Source organism: Equus caballus, chromosome 15 (genome assembly GCF_041296265.1).
Source record: "Equus caballus isolate H_3958 breed thoroughbred chromosome 15, TB-T2T, whole genome shotgun sequence".
In the NCBI taxonomy this organism is placed as follows: Eukaryota; Metazoa; Chordata; class Mammalia; order Perissodactyla; family Equidae; genus Equus; species Equus caballus.
In genome coordinates, this window is record NC_091698.1 from 14,802,706 (window position 1) to 14,819,183 (window position 16,478).

The following is a 16,478-nucleotide window of genomic DNA, read 5'->3' on the forward strand; positions in this document are numbered from 1 at the left end:
CAACGCATTTTGTACTGGACTTACAGTAAAATAGTTCTAAATAAATAAAAGAAGTATGCTTGTGCATTTCATTTCGCATTGGGTACCAGGGAACGCACAGACTTAGAGTTGAAGAACCTGAGATCACGCACACACGCAGGCAAAACCACCAACCAAGCAACCAACCAAGCAACCAACCACAACTTGAACGTCAGACCTGAAACCATGAAACTTCTACAAGAAAACATAGGCAGTATGCTCTGTGACATCAGTCTTAGCAGGCTATGTTCAAGTACCACGTGTGACTGGGCAATGGAAACAAAGTACAAAATGAACAAATGGGACTACATCAAAGAAAAAAAATATTCTGCACCGCAAAGGAAACCATCCACAAAACCAAAACACAACCTAAAAACTGGGAGAAGATAGTTGCAAACCGTATATCGGATAAGGGGTTAATACGCAAAATACAGAAAGAACTCATACAGCTCAACAACAAAAAAAATCAACAACCCAATGAAAAAAACGGTCAAAAGAACTGAGCAGTGACTTCTCCAAAGAAGATATCAGGATTCCCAACAGGCATATGGAGAGATGCTCAAGATCATTAGCTATCAGAGAAATGCAAATCAAAACTACAAGGAGATGTCACCTTACTCTGGTCAGAATGGCTCTAATTAACAAGACAAGAGACAAGTGTTGGAGAGGATGTGGAGAGAAGGGAACTGTCCTGACTGCTGGTGGGAGTGCAGACTGGTGCAGCCACTATGGAAAGCAGTATGGAGTAGCCTCAGAAAACTAAGAATACATGTACCCTATGATCCAGCTAGGCCACTGCTCAGTATACATGCAAAGAACTTGAAAACACAAATGCAGAAAGACACAGGCACCCCTAGGTTCACTGCAGCATTATTTACAACAGCCAAAACTTGGAAGCAACCTAGGTGCCCATCAAGGATGGAATGGATAAAGAAGACGTGGTATATAGACACAATGGAATACTACTCGGCCATAAGAAATGATGAAACCCGGCCATTTGTGACAACGTGGATGGACCCTGAGGGAATTATGTGAAGTGAAATAAATCAGAAGGAGAAAGGGAAACACCGTGTGATCTCACTCATGAGCAGAAGACAAAAACAATGACAAACACAAACAGAGCAACGGATGTTGGATTGGTGGTTACCGTAGGGGAAGGGGGGAGGGGAGAGAGCAAAAGGGGCAATGAGGCTCACATCTGAGGTGACAGACTATAATTAGTTTTCGGGTGGTGAACACGATGTAATCTACACAGAATTCGAAATATATTACAACGTACATCTGAAAGCTATATCATCTGAGAATCCACTGTTACTACAATAAAATAAAACAAAATAAAATAAAATAAAATAAATTAAAATAAATTAAACTAAAGAAGTGTAGGAGGCTCAAGAGACTGACAGGCTTTTGAAAAGTTATTCTAGGGATGTTTATGGCTTAGCTCAGGGCGGCAGACACCAGCCTGAGACACAGCTGTGACACAGCCACTAACTTCAACTCAACTACATTCCGACTGGAGGGAAATCAAAACTACTGTAATCATAATTGATTGAAGGCTTCACTTTGTGCCAGATCCTGTGCCGACTGCTTTGCACCAACTGTCTCATTTAATACTCACATCCAAAAGGTGGGTTACCGTTATTCTCCCCATTTTAAAGGAGAGCAGGCGGAAGCAGAAAGATGGCAATCTGCCTGGAATTCACATAAGGATTCTCTAGGTAATGACATGACTTTTGGACAAGATTTCAAGGTTTAACACATGACAGTGGAGACGCAGATCCCAGTATCACAGAACATGAAAAACACTGAGTCCTGCCAAATGTACCAAAACACTAATTATGGATCCTCACAATCTCTTGGCCTGTTTTCTCAGATGAGGGAAAACTCAGCGTGAAAAACCGCTGATGAGATGTCTGCAGAGGAGGAATACATCTGGTCTTTAAAGCCGGGAACTATCCCAGTAGATTCTGAGTCAGTGGGTCCAGAGTAGGCCTTGAGCGTCTCTGTTCTTTTCAAAAGCCCCACAGGCTACACTTCTGTGCCCTTGGAGTTGGGAAGTACAGTCATGCCCTACATCAAGACGTTTCAGTCAACAACGGGGGTCCCATCAGATTAGTCCCATATGGCCTAGGTGTGTAGGAGGCTCTGCCATCCAGGTTTAGGAACTCCGTGGTGTTTGCACAGTCTCGAGATTGCCTGACCATGACACACTCCTTAGAACTTATCCCCACTGTTAAGCAAAGCATGACTATACTGCCTTGGATGCTCCACGGTCCCAGACCCTGCACTGTTTAGATGACAGCACACGCAGAGGGCACCGTGTCTGAGGCAGAGAGCAGCTGGAATCACAAAACCTCTCCACAGAGAATCAAGGAAAGGCGTGCTCTGCTTACACGACTCTCTACTTTTCTCTGGGTCTGAACCATTTCCTAGCTAATCTGCTTTTTTTAACCGAGCAGCTTTGCAAAAAAAAAAAAAAAAAAGGTTACCAAGAAACACTAAACAAACCAATATAAACAATACATATTAAATAAGCCTAACCCTACTATGCTACTGAAAAGGCTTTTATTTCCCTGGGATAATTTGGACAGCATTAGATTGTTTTACCAAGAGCAGCCAAGTTGAGGGAGATTATTTCTAATTCCACAGTGCTGCAGATGCGCTCAGTAGCAACTGCAAGCTGGACAGGAAACAAAACAAAGTTGGGTGTAATCCATTCAATTTCACACATTTCACCAGGGACAGCCTCCAAGCCTTTAATACTTAGGTATGCATTTATCCATTTCTTTAATCAACCACTACTAACGCCTACTAAAGGCCAGACACTGCTCTAAGTACTTTACGGATAGGATAGGAAATATCCTCTAACCTTTACACTCACCTATGGAGTGTGTATGATAATCAACCCCGTTTTACAGATCAGGAAACTGACACACAGAATGGTACAGCAACTTGCCCAAGTTCACACAGCCCGTAGGTGGCAGAGCCAGGACCCATTTGACAGAGTCTGGCTGGGGAGTCCACGTTCTGAATCACCGCGCTTGGTCTCCAAAAACCTATAGAAAGCGCCAGCCTCAATCGAAAAGTTTTGTTTTCCCCACCCTACAGTCCCTATGCGGAGGACCCAGTCTCCAGGGCATTCTTTCAGCTCCTCTGACAGGCCCTACTGCTGCCTTGCCCTGTCCCAATACTCTCCCGCACAAGTCCTCCTTTTCTTTTAGGCATCTGCTCTCAGCTTCAACATCACTGCCTAAGTCACAAAGTCTAACAGGAAATGCCGTCTTTCTCAACACTCAACACAAAATTGCTTTTACGTATCTTCTAGGTAATTGGTTGCTGCCTGTCTGTCCTTTCCAACCAGGCTGTGAGGGCCAGTATGTCAAACACCCTGTCAGTCTTGCTCGCCAAGTGTCCAGGCCACTGAACACGCACCGACCAGAGAAAAGGAAGGACTTGTCCCAAAGTCAACTCTCCAGACTTTCTGTGGAAGGAGGGAACGAACAGGGCACCCTCCAGCCTCACGCTTTCTTTTCCAGACTTTCAAGTGTGGGGCACACACCTGTGCTCACAATGCTCCCCAGACAGCCCACACTGCACCCCTAATAGGTAGACTTCTGCACAGTCACGGGCTTTGGAAAGCACTGGCTGCACACAAATATTATGTGGTCCTCGACAGCCCACTTCCCCTGAACCGGCCTGAGCTTCAGGGCCACAACAGGCTTCGTGGAAACCCCAACGGAACGTAGCCTCGAAAAGAGGGAGACCTGCACTCCTCAGAACGCCTCGAGACCAGTGTCGTTACCGACTTCGCATCTGTCCTTCCAAGAAGCCAAGACCACAGGTGCCGCTTCAGCGCCCGACTCCCGGGCACCGCATCCCCAAGCTGGCCCTTGGGCAGGTGCCCGGCACACGCCGCCCGTTCCACGAACGTGTGAAGCGCACGAAGAGACCCCCTCGCTGCCCGCGCCGCACAGCAGTCCCTCGACCCGACGGGCACCTCTTGGTGCACAAGCCTATTCCTCAGGGACACGCTCGCCTCCCACCAGCCCCCAGGCCCACGCCCCTTGGTACCTCTCCCAGATGGAATCATCTTCGCAGGCGCCCTGGTCGTCCGTGTCCGGCGAGCAGGAAGAGCGGGAGCTGAAGGACAGCCTCCTCAGGCTAGCGGTCGTGGCCGTGGAGGGCCCGTGCTGCTGTGCCCAGCAGGGACACGGAGCGGCGTCCACGGACACCGGGGGAACGGACGAGCCCGGCCCGGGAGAGAGCAGCACAGCGCGGCCGGACTCAGCCGGGCTCGGCTCTGGGCAGGTAGGCGCGGCTCGCCGACGCCTCCCACGCCTCCCAGGACGGCGGCCCAGCAGCCGCGCGCTCCTTAAGCGCGCACGCTTGTGCCGCTGCCCAGACGCTGCCAGGCCGCTGCCCCGCCCCCCCCTCTGGCGGTGGACTGTGGACAGCGACAGGGACACCCTCCTGGCACAACTCCTGCGGCCCCGCCCACACGCTCGCTCTTGGGGAACTGCAGCCTCCTCGGGTCTGACTTGAACGTCAGACCCGAAACCATGCAACGTCTAGAAGAAAACATGGGCAGTATGCCCTTTGACATCAGTCTTAGCAGCCTATTTTCAAGTACCATGTCTGACTGGGCAATGGAAACAAAATACAAAATGAACAAACGGGACTACATCAAAGTAAAAAAAAAGCTTCTGCACGGCAAAGGAAACCATCCACAAAACCAAAACACAACCTAACAACTGGCAGAAGATACTTGCAAACCATGTATCGGATAAGGGGTTTATATCCAAAATACAGAAAGAACTCACACAGCTCAACAACAACAAAAATCAACAACCCATTTAAAAAGGCGGGCAAAAGATCTGAGCAGTGATTTCTCCAAAGAAGGTATATGGATGGCCAACAGGCATATGGAAAGGGGCTCAACATCATTAGCGATCAGAGAGATGCAAATCACAACTACAAGGAGATGTCACCTTCCTCTGTTCAGAATGGCTCTAATTAACAAGACAGGAGACAAGTGTCAGAGAGGATGTGGATAGAAGGGAACTCTCCTACACTGCTGGTGGGAGGGCAGACTGGTGCAGCCACTATGGAAAGCAGTATGGAGTATCCTCGGTAAACTAAGAATACCTCTACCATATATATGATCCAGCTAGCCCACTGCTGGGTATTTATCCAAACAACTTGAAAACACCAATGCAGAAAGACACAGGCACCCCTAGGTTCACTGCAGCATTATTCACAACAGCCAAAACTTGGAAGCAACCTAGGTGCCCATCAAGGGAAGTATGGATAGAGAAGATGTGGTATGTATACACAATGGAATGCTACTCAGCCCTGAGAAACGCTGAGATCCGGCCATTTGTGACAACGTGGATGGACCTTGAGGGTATTATGTGAAGTGAAAGAAATCAGAGGGAGAAAGTCAAACACTGTGTGATCTCACTCATAAGTACATGAGAAAAACAATGACGACCACGCACAGAGCAACGGAGATTGGATTGGTGGTTACCATAGGGGGAGGGGGAGAGAGCAAAAGGGGCGATGAGGCTCACATGTGAGGTGACGGACTATAATTAGTTTTTGGGTGGTGAACACGACGTAATCTACACAGAATTCGAAATGTATTACAACGTACATCTGAAAGCTACGTGATGTTAGAATCCACTGTTACTGCAATCAAGTAAAATAAAATAAAATAAAATAAAACAAAATAAAGAAGTGTAGGAGCCTCAAGAGGCTAACAGGCTTTTGCAAAGTTATTCTAGGGATTTTTACGGCTTAGCTCAGGGCGGCAGACACCAGCCTGAGACACAGCTGGGACACAGCCACTAACTTCAACTCAACTATATTCCGACTGGAGGGAAATCAAAACTACTGTCATCTTAATTGATTGAAGGCTTCACTTTGTGCCAGATCCTGTGCCGACTGCTTTGCACCAACTGTCTCATTTAATCCTCACATCCAAAAGGTAGGTTACTGTTATTCTCCCCATTTTAAAGGGGAGGAGGCGGAAGCAGAAAGATGGCAACCTGCCTGGAATTCACATAAGGATTCTCTAGGTAATGACATGACTTTTGGACAAGATTTCAAGGTTTAGCACATGACAGTGATGACGCAGATCCCAGTATCACAGAACATGAAAAACACTGAGTCCTGCCAAATGTATTAAAACACTAATTATGGATCCTCACAATCTCTTGGCCTGTTTTTTCAGGTGAGGGAAAACCCGGTGTGGAAAACCGTTTAGGAACCTTGTATAGGCTCTCAGTGATCTGTAAGTTTAATTTTCAACCTGGCAATAAAGCAGTAGACATCAAATTTCTCTTTCTTTCTGCTTTGTGAGGAAGTAACTGCTTCTGTAATTTAGCCACTGTGCATACCTTTCTTGATTTCCCCTCCTTTCCATATGCTCCTCCAAGTATTTAACAAATGTACATGAATTCTGTGTTGTTTTGTATTAGTGTGATGGCAACAATCAGAAGATTTTTGAATATCATCTTACTTTGAAGTTTAGCCTGGAAGCCACCACTTCTCCCGTTGGTGTAATTATGGGAACATTTTCACAAATAATTCCATGATCCACAGCAATAACTTTTCCTATAAGTTAAGGAACGACTTAAGTTACAAAAGCTATCACACGTTATTGTTAATTACGTAAATAACTTAAAGTATAATGCAACATAGATAAATTCGTTATAAAGATAATTCACAGTAACAAATCAGAAAACCAAGTGAAATATAGATATCTATATCTAAAGAAAAGTTCAGTGTAAATTTGGACATTTTGACACATCTACTTGGAAAATCTTTCTCAGAAACATTACTTACCAATAATCTCATGTCAACATCATAATGAGAGCAAAGCTAAACTCTATCTGATATAACCCAGCCATACTCTTTACAACTACTTGTTTCTCTAAATTAACCTTTCTTACAGAAAAAGCACGGTGCCCCAAAAAGGGAATTAAGACATTTATATATAATTTTTAAAAATATGATAACCAAATAAGTTTAAAAACATAGGATGATGAAGAACAATATGACATTAGTTCTAATTCTGTTATTTGATTTTTAAAAGCAAACAATTCATTCTGCCATATGCGCAGTTTCCAAAAATAATTCTAGAAATTTTGTTCTAAATAAAGGTAACAATTTTTTTTAATGGTAATGTTAGTCACCACTCCTCAAACGGCAATGCTAAGTTTAGGAATAACTATTTAAATAAATAAATGTTGGTTTCTTTTATCTGTTAAAGACTAGCTTCTAAAAAACTTTAGTTCTGTTGATAAACACTTAAATACAGGAAAAATACAAAAACATTTGAGTCTAATACCTTTGATTTCCAACATATCACTGAGGGATAATTCTATGTTAGCTCCATTCTTGCTATGGTTTTCAGACTCTTGCATGACAGCAGTTCTCTTATAAATGCCTCTTTTCACTTCATCAAAGACCCAAAACATATTGTACGCTCGAGCAGTATAGCCTGCTAATTCAGTGATCTAAAACCAACACAGAGAAATAAAATAGAGTTAATATACTCAAGACAGACTTAAAAAAATATGCAATCATATAAGCTTTTTGATTTATTGTTAAAGATCCTATTTTATTATACATGAAAAATAAATAACATATCTGATAACTAAAACAAGTAACGGTACAAAGCTTATCAAGAGAGCAACATAGCAACGTGTCAATGTAAGTTTGATTGGGATTATAAAACACATAAAAAATTATTCATTCAAGTCAGGGTTAAAAACGAAATGTAAAGATTTCAGAATATTAGTGAGACTTAAAAATCTTTGGTCAAGGGGCTGGCCCCACGGCCAAGTGGTTAAGTTTTCACGCTCCACTTCAGCGGCCCAGGGTTTTGCTGGTTTGGATCCTGGGTGCAGACCTAGCACCGCTCATCAAGCCGTGCTGAGGTAGCATCGCACATAGCAGAACCAGAAGGACCTACAACTAGAATATACACTATGTACTGGGGGACTTTGGAGAGAAGGGGAAAAAAAGATTGGCAGATGTTCGCTCAGGTACCGATCTTAAAAAAAACAAATCTTTTGGGGCCAGCCTCGGGGCCGAGTGGTTAAGTTTGTGCGCTCTGCTTCAGCGGCCTAGGGTTCACCAGTTGGAATCCTGGGCACAGACACGGCACTGCTCATGAAGCCATGCTGAGGCAGCCTTCCACATAGCACAACTAGAAGGACCCACAACTGAAAATACACAACTATGTACGGGGGGCTTTGGGCAGAAAAAGGAAAAAATAAAATCTTCATAAATAAATAAATCTTTAGTCAAATTTCTGATTTGACTCGTTTAAATGACAGATTTCATTTCCAGAAAATTAGAAATTTTGTGAAAAGCTTAAGTTCATTCAATGAAATTATGATCCTTTATTTTGATATCTTTTTTCAATTTAAAATAGGTTTTAAATAGAAGAAAAATACATTATTTTCTTATTAGAAATGAATGTTTCTGAGTCAAATTGATTGTCAAAATTCCTAAGCTTGGCAGAGAAAATATCCCTGCTAGAGGATACCAAAATTGGGAGTGAGCTCAGTGAAAAGCTTCAACTCCTTTTCAGTCCAAATTCCACAATTCAGCTTCTTTTCAAGCCAAACATGATTTATATGCCCAAAGAAAAACATTAAATATGACTTTTTTCTAGGTGAGATTAAAGATAAGATGAGATAAATCTCTGCTTTAGTCCATAAGGCTCAATAGAGTGGTACCTTGCTCCTATCCTGCCAGTGATCCAATTTAGGCTGAATCTCCTGCTGTTTTTCTATTAAAAGAACACCTTGTTGTCAGGGTACTGTGAAAGGTGACTCATCTCCTGTCAAGACCATCTTTCTCAGTGAAAAGGAAAGCACAAAAACCATTCCCTTACAGAAATGCTTACTAGGAAACTGGTACCAATAAGCGAGGCAGGTCACTAGTAAATGTCTCTTAAACAATAAATTGTGGAATAATACAACAATGCTGACATTTGTCTAAGATTTTTGTGTGTGCAAAACAAGCAGTAAAAGAGTGCATATTACTGTCAAAAGCTTTCTACCGTGTTTCGACTGTGTGAGAGGTCTGTAGCTGGATTAGTATCGCATTTCTATATGTTAATGTTATAGCTATTTAAAGGGTAATTTCTCAAATGTTATCCACAAAAATCTCCTGAGTTCTCAAGCAGAGGAAAACAGAGCTAAGGATTAACAAAATATGGATTCAAAAGAAACCTGGCTAAATATATTTGCATAAAAAAATAAAAAGTCCAAAACCAAATGTAGAGGTCAATTAAAGAAAAGCAGGAGGCAAGGAGTTAGTAGACCAGGATGCAGGGTGGAGTGGGCCAAGAGTGTCTGAAAAAACCTGAGAATGTGACTGTAGACAAATTACTTTGGGATATAAGACAGGGGGTTTGCCCTTGAACTCTAACTCTAAAAAGGACCCTTGCTCCCTCTGGAGCTAGCAGAGAATGCATGATGCTTTCATGTGCTGTCATAGCAGCAATAAGATTCTTTAGAAGTGAACATTCTGTGATTCAAAGCACAGTCAGCCAAAATAAAGCAAAATGCAATCAGTTTTTGTGTCGGAGACAATGTAGAAAAACTAATTGATATTCTTTCTGTGACTTAGATACCAAAGTATTTTAATGTGAGATGGCTAAAATTTTGATTTGTCATTTAATTTTAATAAGTAATTTATTAATCAAAAAACCTATCCTCAAAACTGTGTCTTCAGATTATCAAAATTACTATTTGAAAAATTTTTTTAAATTGAGTTGGTTTGGTACGTGGCCCTAAACAACTGGTTTTACTTTTATTTTTTTAACCCAATTCAAGAAATCAGTTGTTGAATGAGACTGAAAAGTTTTGTGGGTAAATCACAAACTTTGTAACTCTTTTATATGGCTTATTCGAGGCTGATTTAATAGGCAGCTAAATTTATAAAGATGCTCTGGCAATTTATATTGATACAAAAGCCACAAGAGTAATTAATAGTGAGAATGTCTGTCCATGGGAATATTATGTAACATCTGAACTGAATAAAATGATTTCCAGTCTTAACACTGTGATATCTGCAGGTCTTATTACCATTCTTTCAGCAAGTATTTATCGACCACGTACAACATTCCAAGCATTAAAATGGATATTAAGAATGTAAAGCTGAGTAAGACAGTTCCTGCTTTCCACTCAGGGCCTGGTGCAGGGGATAGTCAATTACAATGTGGTAAAGCACCAGGTGTATTGTGAACACAGAGAAGGTAGAGCCAGACTCTGCAACGAAGGCGGGAAGAAGGTGGAATCACAAGAGGGTTTTAGAGGTGGTTGCTGAGGCTTGACTTGTCATGAAGGATGAGTAAAAGTTTGCAAGGTATATAAGTAATATTATTGGCTAACATTTAGTGACTGCTTAATATGTATTGTTTTAAACATTCTACATGTATTAACTCACAACAACCCTACAAAGTCAATGCTATCATTATCCTTATTTCACAGATGATGAAACAGACACAGACAGGTTAAGGAATTTGAGTAAGTTCATATAATTTGTAAATACTGGAGCAAGAATTTAAATTTAGGCACTCTGGCTCCAGAATCCACACCTAGGGGTGTGGTTTTTTTTTTAATTAAAAACAAATATGTCATACTATAGACAGAAAAAGAGGAGTTATAATTGAAAGTGTAAAAATTAAAGGGTATTAGCAGCAATATACTTGGGAGGGCTGCCTTTTATCTTGATTATACTCTTAGCAATGTTAGGTAGAGAAAAATGTTTCCAAAATACTAAGTATATCTTGTAATTTACATTTTGCTTGATTTTCATATATCTTATTTTAATCAAATTGATGACGAGAAATGCAAGTACCTCTTTGTATGAAGACATAATCCTTTCAATAGCATCAGCTCCAGAGGCCAATAAATTTCGAGCAGTAGTAAAGGCTTCTGTCCGTTCACTAACCATAGCTTGTTTGGGGCCATCCTCTAGATCTAAAAGCAAATTACAAAACTATTGAGTTTTTTCAAGTAACTAAATGTTTTATTTTATACAGATGAAATTGTGGCCAAAACAACCACATGTAAATTTTTCATTAGTACCAGCAATTTCCTAGAAACTTAATGAATTATTGAAAATACAATATTTGTACTAGATTTTATTTAAAGCTTTCTTTTGTTTCATTATTTTTTTAGAAGGAGACTTGGAACAAAAGTAAGTCTATAGGAATTATGACTATTTTCATTTAGCATTCTTTTAACTTTTTCCAAATTCAACTCCCTGCCCTTATTACAGCTAGGCAATCAAATACTATGGATTTGGTCAATAAAATACTACTAATAGGAATACAAGCAAATATTTCTAGTGTAGTTCCTTTAATAGAAATGCAAGTTAGCTGACCCTCATAATCCAGCCTCTGTCTACCTGTTTCAACCAACCCTCACTCTACAGTCTAGCGGCAGCCCAAACATGCAATACTCTATTTATCCTCTGCTATTTGCATACATGATTTCTTCTGACTTCAATATACTTCTCTTCCTTCTTTGTCTAGCTCTTTCTTCAAGAGTTAACTCTTTAGTAAAGGTTTCCCTAGAAACTTTTGCTGGCCTTTCCAATGGACTTTAAGTTTCTTAAGGGTCAAGAATGTGTGTTCTATTCTTTATTCCTAGTACTCAGCAGAGTCTCCAGCACATAGTACTCCTTAATGTGTATTGAATGGATGCATGGATGCATGGATGGGATGGACAGATGAATGAACATCCTAAATTACTGTCAATGCAGAAATACGGTTAAGAGGAGTCAGACTAGGTTTGAATCCAGGCTTTACTACTTATTGGCAGGTAGTAAGGTAAGTAGAACTTGCCACTTATCCTCTCCATGCCTATTTTCTCATTTGTAAATGAAGGAGACAATAATACTATCTCAAACAATTCTATCTCAAAGAGTTGTTTTAAGGTGAAATACAAATGAAGTGTTAGTCTAATCTATGGCCTATAATAAGTTCTCTAAATGTTAGCTGTTATTATTTTCTCTAGTTATTATCGCATATCTATTTAATTTAGTCTCATTCTTCAAAATTATTCTCTCCAAGTCATTACTTTAATCTTTCCAACAATTTGAGTCTCTATCTGGCCCGTCTATAGATTATTTCCAAAGTTCTAAATTAAATGCTGAAAATTAATGAAGAAATTAGAGTGATATAGATAGTCATAGTCTAACTTTGATATTTATTGTTCTCTGATTTATCTCAGTGCAAAGGTTTTTTTCCTCCATATCAGTGCAAATATTTAACTTGTGCCCTATTAAGACTACCAGATAATTTCATATTTACTTGCTCACAGACAGCTCAGCTGGGTTTGAAAGAGATCCACGCATAATATAAGGTAAAATGCACTCAGCAGATATTTACTGAACACCTAGATATGCAAGAAATTAGGCAAGGTGCTATAGGACATGCAAGGATAAATGTGATTTTCAGACTCTTTCCTTAGGGAGCCTATAGTTTGGTAGGAGAGAGAAGATAAGTTCCCAAATAACTATGCAGGGCAGCCTATGAAGAGAGTTAATGGGAGGTGTTTAGAGGAGGCAAAGATCATTTCTTGCTGCAAGAGACAGGAAATGCTTCATGGAGGAGTAGACTGTGAGTGAGGCCTTGAAGACCACATATAATTTCAATAGATCATAAGTATAGTATAAGCAACAGGACAGAGAAGGGAAACTTCAAGCAATGCCAACTGAATGATAAACAGTCTGATCAAGTTACAGCATGGGTTGGTGTCAGGCACTGATTTCACCCGAGTACGAGAATCACCATGAGTTCATGGGGTCCTTTTACAATAGTCTAGGGGCCACCCGGTGGCCGAGTGGTTAAGTTCCTGAGCTCCACTTTGGCAGCCCAGGGTTTTGCTGGTTGGCATCCTGGGCGCGGACACAGCACTGCTCAGCAGGCCACGCTGAGGTGGTGTCCCACATAGCACAGCCAGAGTCACTCACAACTAGAATATACAACTATGTACTGGGGGGTTTTGCGGAGGAGAAGAAGAAGAAGGAAAAAAAGAAGATTGGCAACAGTTGTTAGCTCAGGTGCCAATCTTTAAAAAAAAAAAAGAGGACAAATAGTCCAATGTGGTTCCTCCTAGCCCTACTGTTGTCACTGCTCTAGAGGACTCCTGTTAGCCCCCTTGAAGTGAGTGAGTTTCCCTGAGGAATGAAAAAAGAAAGGCTTTGAGTGCTGGTATAAGTGAGGAGTAAAAAATGTGATTGAATAAATAGACTGGAAACAGAATGTAGATATTCTTACATTTAAATGTGTGACAAAATTTAGATAGACACAAAAAAATTACCGAAAGATTCTCAGCAAGCTACCAAAATAGTGAATTGCTGAATGAGTTAAAGCACTAAGAATAGTTTTGGCTCATAGAGAATCTGGCTGGTGATCTAAAATAATCATGGGATTTTATGAATTTGGGTTAAAAGCAGTTTAAATAGTAGCTTTTACTGACAGTCTCTGTCAAGAAGTAAAAACACTAGCACAGATGAACTGGTGTTTGACATGGCATGGTACTTTCCACGTCGCTTTAGCAGATTAATGCCTATTGGGTTTTCTTCGTGCTTTTAGCAACAAAATTACAAATAGCTCTGGACAGATTTCATTTGACTTTTATTCTACGGATTGTTCTTTGGAAAGTACTGTGAGAGCAGTGCCAGTAGTATTTTGCCATGCACACAACAGCCAACTGCATAACCTCTGTGAGAAGGGTAGATTCCTCAGTGTCAGAGATATAAATTCATGACCTAAAGCACTCACCTATTTTGTATCCCAGATCAACACATTTTATCTTCCTCACCAAATATTTTGAATACGTTGTCAAAAGTGCCTCACTTAAGGATTTAATATTTAACATTATATCTTCTCATTTTACTGCTATTTTCAGCTCTGCTAATAAAAGGATATATTGAAACACGGTCACATCTGTTGCTATTTCACTGAAAAGGTGAGAAAGGATTTAAAACTAAGGTTATGTAATACATTTGTCAAAACCCATAGAACTGTATAATACAAAGAGTGAATCCTAATGTAAACTATGGACTTCAGTTACTAATGTATAAATATTGGTTCATCAATTATAACAAAGGTATCACATTAATACAAGATGTAAATAACAGGGAAATTATGGGAGGAGGGGAAATTTGGGAACTGAACACTTTCTGCTCAATTTTTCTGTAAACCTAAAACTATTCTAAAGAAAATTGTCTATTAATTTTTTAAAAATTAAAAAAGCAGGCTACCCTTCTGTACTTTTTTCTTTGGACTTACAATCTGAGTTTATTTCTTGTCATTTATGTTTTATCTTTGCCACCTTGACAAATCTCAATCTTACCCTACCTCATACCATATATAAACATCAATTCTAACTGATGATCTTAATGTGAAATGAAAACCCAATAAATTTCTAGAAGATAAAATAGGAGAGGGCTGGCCCAGTGGTGCAGCGGTTAAGTTGGCACGTTCTGCTTCTCGATGGCCTGGGGTTCGCTGGTTCGGATCCCGGGTGCAGACATGGCACCGCTTGGCAAACGCCATGCTGTGGTAGGCGTCCCATGTATAAAGTAGAGGAAGATGGGCATGGATGTTAGCTCAGGGCTAGTCTTCCTCAGAAAAAAAAAGAGGAGGATTGGCAGTAGTTAGCTCAGGGCTAATCTTCCTCAAAAAAAAAAAAAAATAGGAGAATAACTCTATGACCTTGGGTTAGGCAAATATTTCTTAACCAGGACAAAAAAAGCACTAACAACAAAGAAAATGATTGATAAATTGAACTATATTAAAATTATGAACTTCTCTTAGATTAGACACTTAAGAGACTGAAAAGGCAAGAATAGAGGGGGAAAAGAGATTTGAGTGTGTGTGTGTGTGTGTGTGTGCGTATCTGACAAACTACTCATTACAGAATACACAAGAGCTTTACAAATGAACAAGCAAAAACCAGATAAGCCAGTTTAAAAATGAAGAAAAAACTTATCAGTACTTCATAAAAAAGGCTATCCAAGTAGCCAATAAACAAATGAAAAGTGCTTAACCTCCTCAGTCATCAGAGAAATGCAAATTAAGACTACAATGAAGCACGCTTACACACTCATAAGAATGCCTAAAAGGAAAAAGACTCACATCAAACATTGACAAAGATGTGGAGCAACTAAAACTCTCATACGTACTGCATGATACTATTTATATAAGGCTCAAAACCCAGCAAATACTAATGAATGATCGGTAAAATGCCTGCCTTTGCTGTGGCATGGGGGCAGGGGCAGGAGGAAGTGGGGATGGGGGTAGGAGATGAGGATAAGACTGGGAAGGGGTTTCTGGGATGGGAGCTTCTATGATGAAGGTAAGGTTCTGTTTCTTCTCAGTGGTGCTTACGTGTATGGGTTGACTTTGTGACAGTTCACTGAGTGGTACACTAATGATTGTGCCGTTGTGGGCATGTATGTTATACTTTAAAAATTATAGCTCCTGACACGAATAGCTAATTACAGCTAAAAAGTATGTCTTTGATATGTACTGATAATTACGGTGACAATAATTGGTCAACAAGAGAGTAGTCATATGTAAACTGACCCAAATACAAAATTATATTTCAACAATTTGGCATTTGAATATGAGACATACTCCTGCAGCAGGAGCTATGGAGATCATCTTGTTGGAAGTACATTTTAGGAATAAACTATCACCCATGTTATGAGGGTTATGGTAGAGTTCAATTCCATTCCTAAGAGTGCTTTCAGTTGCTACTTCTGATGTGCCACCTCACGTTAGCAGATCACCAACATGTGGACGCTACTGGCAGTGCTGGTGGCTTAGGTGCTCTCTTCACTGCCTGTCAGGTGTCTGTGATAAGGTCTGGCAGAAGGGACCTATAAGTAGCTTTCCCTGGCCTTGCCCAGAACTGCTTTTGATATGAAGAGAAGAAAAGTGGCCTATAACATTAAAAAATTGAGATACAGCTCCCAGGTAACTATTTTCTTGACATAATTTCAGTCTTTCTCTTAATACAAAGCAAAGAAAGGGGTAATGTCCTCTAAGAAAATATAATAGAAACTATATATAATTAACTATTTCAATGCCTCTATTTCAAGCATTAGCTCCCACGATTGCTTGGTCTCAAACTAAGTTAAGTCCCTTATAGACTAAGTTCCAATATAGCTAAATGGAGGTAGCGTGATGAAGGTAAGAAAAGTAACACACTAGGAATCACATAATGTCTTCTATCCTTAGTGCTTCCACTAACCATCTGTGTGCCCTGAGGCAAAGCTGGGACTCCAGACTAGATCACCTCTAAGCTCCTCATATGAGTGAAAATGGCATGATTCCACATGCAATTTTGTAATGTGAACTTGAATATAAACATAATCCTGTCCTAACCATAAGATTTCACTTGAAGTTGTAGGTGGGT

At 40.4% G+C, this 16,478-nt stretch overlaps 1 protein-coding gene across 12 annotated transcripts in view; it reads right to left on the reverse strand.

The window, feature by feature from the left end:
• The window catches only part of LOC138917791 (ATP-binding cassette sub-family D member 2-like), a 59,741-nt gene that overhangs the window by 32,357 nt on the left and 10,906 nt on the right, over positions 1-16,478 (reverse strand). For 9 of the 12 annotated variants that reach the window (XM_070235952.1, XM_070235953.1, XM_070235950.1 and 6 more), the window contains exons 5-7: positions 10,900-11,021; positions 7,370-7,538; positions 6,539-6,633 (exon numbers count right to left, since the gene is read on the reverse strand). In XM_070235952.1, coding sequence (XP_070092053.1) covers positions 6,539-6,633; positions 7,370-7,538; positions 10,900-11,021 — 386 coding nt within the window. The remainder of the gene's footprint in view (positions 1-6,538; positions 6,634-7,369; positions 7,539-10,899; positions 11,022-16,478) is intronic. The other 3 variants (XM_070235957.1, XM_070235956.1, XM_070235955.1) reach the window with 1 other exon arrangement.